The following is a 3,124-nucleotide window of genomic DNA, read 5'->3' on the forward strand; positions in this document are numbered from 1 at the left end:
GGGGGAGAGTGTGTCTTACCAAGAATTTCTTCAGCTTGTCAAACTTGTAGTGCTCCTTAATCGCCTCTATCGTATAGTGATTTGACGTAACCTACAAAGTTTAACAAATACTAACTTGAACCTCCTGCTTTCAAAAGAGGATATAATGCAAAATCTAAGCACCATCAGAACACTGAGAAAAATGAGATGAAAGAGTGGTGAAGAAAGCCACGAGGTAACAGTTTGATACCAAATGTCTCTTGGTTTGTTAAGTAACAAAGACACTACCATTAATTTCTCATCCAGCGAACTAGCTTTAGAGTATAAGTCTTGTGGTGTTACCCAAAATTTCATTAGGTGATGACTAAAAAAGACCAGGTAAGCAGATTTCACAATAAAAATTAAAAGAAGAGTTTGTTGTATAAACCGAAAATCAGAATTGTAGTATACCTGATCAAGCGTGTAATAACCCTCCTTGTCAGTGACAGATCTTTGATTACCATCTACTAAGATTTTCACACCCTCAACTCCCATGCCATATCCATCAACTACACGACCCCCAATGGAAAAGCCAGTTACCTACATTCAACATGGTATTTACAGGAAGAACCATGTAAGGGAGCACAGTAACAATTGTATGGCAGTAAAAGGGTCAGGTTTATATTGTCTGACCTGAAATTTTTGGGGAGTAGTTACATGTTGATGCTCGACGGACACATGCAATACAGAAGGTGAAATATCAAAGACTGTGTTCTCACCCTTGTAGTATGGTACCAGTTCATACTTTCCTGAGTAAAAGGATTGAAGCAACCAAAATATAGAATCAATAAAGAGTAAGGACACCTGCAAAGCCATTATAGTAGCCTGACAGTTCTATGTGAGAGATTGAAGGCAACAACAATCTAAAACCGTTGAACTTGACCTCAAGATCTTTTAAGAACCAATTCAGAAGAATTTCAAAACTTAATATGTACTCTAGTGCTTAACATGCTCTATCATCATTTACGTGACTGCAGAACAAAAGTAATCAGGTCGACTCAAATTATGAAACAAGATGAAATGGCAGATAATTTATGTTGTCAGAGCAATTTCATATGGAGTTTTGACTCTCGGTTACCACAGGGGATTGACTTGAAACTGAAAGTTCCGTCAGCATCAGACACAGCACGGCAGAGAGCTTTCTTTTCTCCAGAAGCATCACCAAATCCTTGGGGACAATCTACCTCAGCAACGTCATCTGAGTACAGATATACATTAACACCCAGGATTGGATTCCCCTACAAAGGAAGCAAACCGACTTTTATCAAGGATAAAAACTGGTAACATTTTACAAGGGCATGATAGATGAGAATAGAACCACATGAATGATACACTAAAATTGATATCTGAAATTCATAAGAATTTACTGAATAATCCATTGATGGGAAGGTGGATGAATTTGAGTATCAAAAGAAACACAAAAACAATAAAAAGGGAATTACCTGAGCGACAACTGAACCCTTGAGGTCATACCCAAGGACAAAGAATATGTCATCAACCATGCCATTTGCAAACCCGAGTTCCACCTACAGGACAAGAATCCCACATATATTTAGCATGCAGAACCTAAAACTATCAAGCTAAACATATTGGACTGAGATAAATATAGAAAGGTCAAAGAGTAAAGAAAGACATGCAATACAATCAAATGCACATGGGTTGAGAAGGAGAAAATGAAAGAAGAAAGATGTGGGATGCGACCTCCGTGGAACCTCGAACTTCAACCTTCAGATCTGGATGGGATGCACGGATTTTGTATTTACCTGCAAAACTCACACCGATTGTTAATATAGCCTCATGATGTCTAAAAGATACATTTGGTAAACATAAGTAGGTTATTTGGAATTAAAAAAAAAAATTGCATCTAAATCATAGTCTGTGTCACAAAGCATAAATACAAAGGCAGGGCAAACAAAAAAGATAGCAAATACACATGATGATGAAAGCTCTAGCCTCTAGGACCTTACCTGGAATGATGTTCTTGAATAAATAATTTCCATCTGATGATGTGACAACAGAAGCAATTGGATCATCGTTTGGGGAAAACAATTCAACATTCACACCCGATGGACCTCCATTCTTTATCACGCAACTCTCCCCACCAACACCTCCAAGGACTTTGCCAGATAAGGTAAAACTGCAATATATAAATAATAAGTAAGAGATCTTGAAGAGAACAGAAGAAGAGCTAACCCACATTAAACAAGATGGAGAACAAAAAGGTGAACTCAATCAATCATACAACGTACCCCGTGAAGCGGAAATTAATATCCTCATTGTTGTTGCAACCAGAATCATCAACAACAACAGGGACCTGTGAAACAAAAATTCAACATAATAGTTAGCCCTAAGCCTAGTGCCGGTGTCAAGAAAGACACCTGATGCACAATCTTTAGAATAACAAAAAAGAAAAGAAAAGAAAAGAAAAGAAGAAGAAGAGCAATATAAAACCTTATCCGGGTTCCAAGACCATCCTTCAGGTCCATTTATTCTGAGAATGAACGAGCCCTGAAAAAAAAAAGGGGGAATAAGGACATTCAGTAGAACCAAAGACTGATTCACCCTACAAATATGCTTTAAATAGGATCCGAAGACAGAAAGATAATGTTCTACAAGTACCTTGTCATATACGGGGATGAAATAGTACCCATTTGGAGCACACTGTGTTTGGTCCTTAACCAATCCATCTACTGTTCTAAGCTCAACCTTGAAGATTGAAGCATAAAATTGTTAGAAACGCCAAACTCTGGAATCACCTAAAACTCGCTGAAAAGACAGATAGAAAGTCAACCAATAGAATTCATACCGTGATGTGAGAATAATCCAGTTTCCCATCGCCCGCTTTCCGTGAACTGGACAAAGACGAACTCGCCTGCATGGACAGAAATTCAGCAGTCCTTGAGTAATGCATTCACATGGCGAAGGGTCTTAAAATCCAGATCCGATCGTACTCAAACAAGCTTGTACGAATAACTTGAACCCAGATCCGATCGCACTCAAACAGGCTTGTCCGAGTATAACTTTAGATAAAACCATCCCCGGACCAACCCCACCCCCAACCCCAATTTGCAAAAGCCCAACCAGAGAGTCGTAAAATACCAAACTA

The 3,124-nt window shown here is 38.6% G+C and overlaps 1 protein-coding gene across 1 annotated transcript in view; it reads right to left on the minus strand.

Annotated features, from left to right (window-relative positions):
* LOC104802150 (nodal modulator 3) overlaps positions 1 to 3,124 on the minus strand; it is a 9,209-nt gene that overhangs the window by 5,734 nt on the left and 351 nt on the right. Inside the window, exons 2-12 of the mRNA XM_010525618.2 lie at positions 2,825 to 2,890; positions 2,638 to 2,724; positions 2,470 to 2,526; positions 2,268 to 2,332; positions 1,986 to 2,155; positions 1,720 to 1,781; positions 1,461 to 1,544; positions 1,097 to 1,256; positions 652 to 767; positions 430 to 558; positions 20 to 91 (exon numbers count right to left, since the gene is read on the minus strand). Of these exons, the coding sequence (XP_010523920.1) occupies positions 20 to 91; positions 430 to 558; positions 652 to 767; positions 1,097 to 1,256; positions 1,461 to 1,544; positions 1,720 to 1,781; positions 1,986 to 2,155; positions 2,268 to 2,332; positions 2,470 to 2,526; positions 2,638 to 2,724; positions 2,825 to 2,890 (1,068 nt within the window). The remainder of the gene's footprint in view (positions 1 to 19; positions 92 to 429; positions 559 to 651; positions 768 to 1,096; positions 1,257 to 1,460; positions 1,545 to 1,719; positions 1,782 to 1,985; positions 2,156 to 2,267; positions 2,333 to 2,469; positions 2,527 to 2,637; positions 2,725 to 2,824; positions 2,891 to 3,124) is intronic.

Source organism: Tarenaya hassleriana, unplaced genomic scaffold (genome assembly GCF_000463585.1).
Source record: "Tarenaya hassleriana unplaced genomic scaffold, ASM46358v1 Cleome8, whole genome shotgun sequence".
In the NCBI taxonomy this organism is placed as follows: domain Eukaryota; kingdom Viridiplantae; phylum Streptophyta; class Magnoliopsida; order Brassicales; family Cleomaceae; genus Tarenaya; species Tarenaya hassleriana.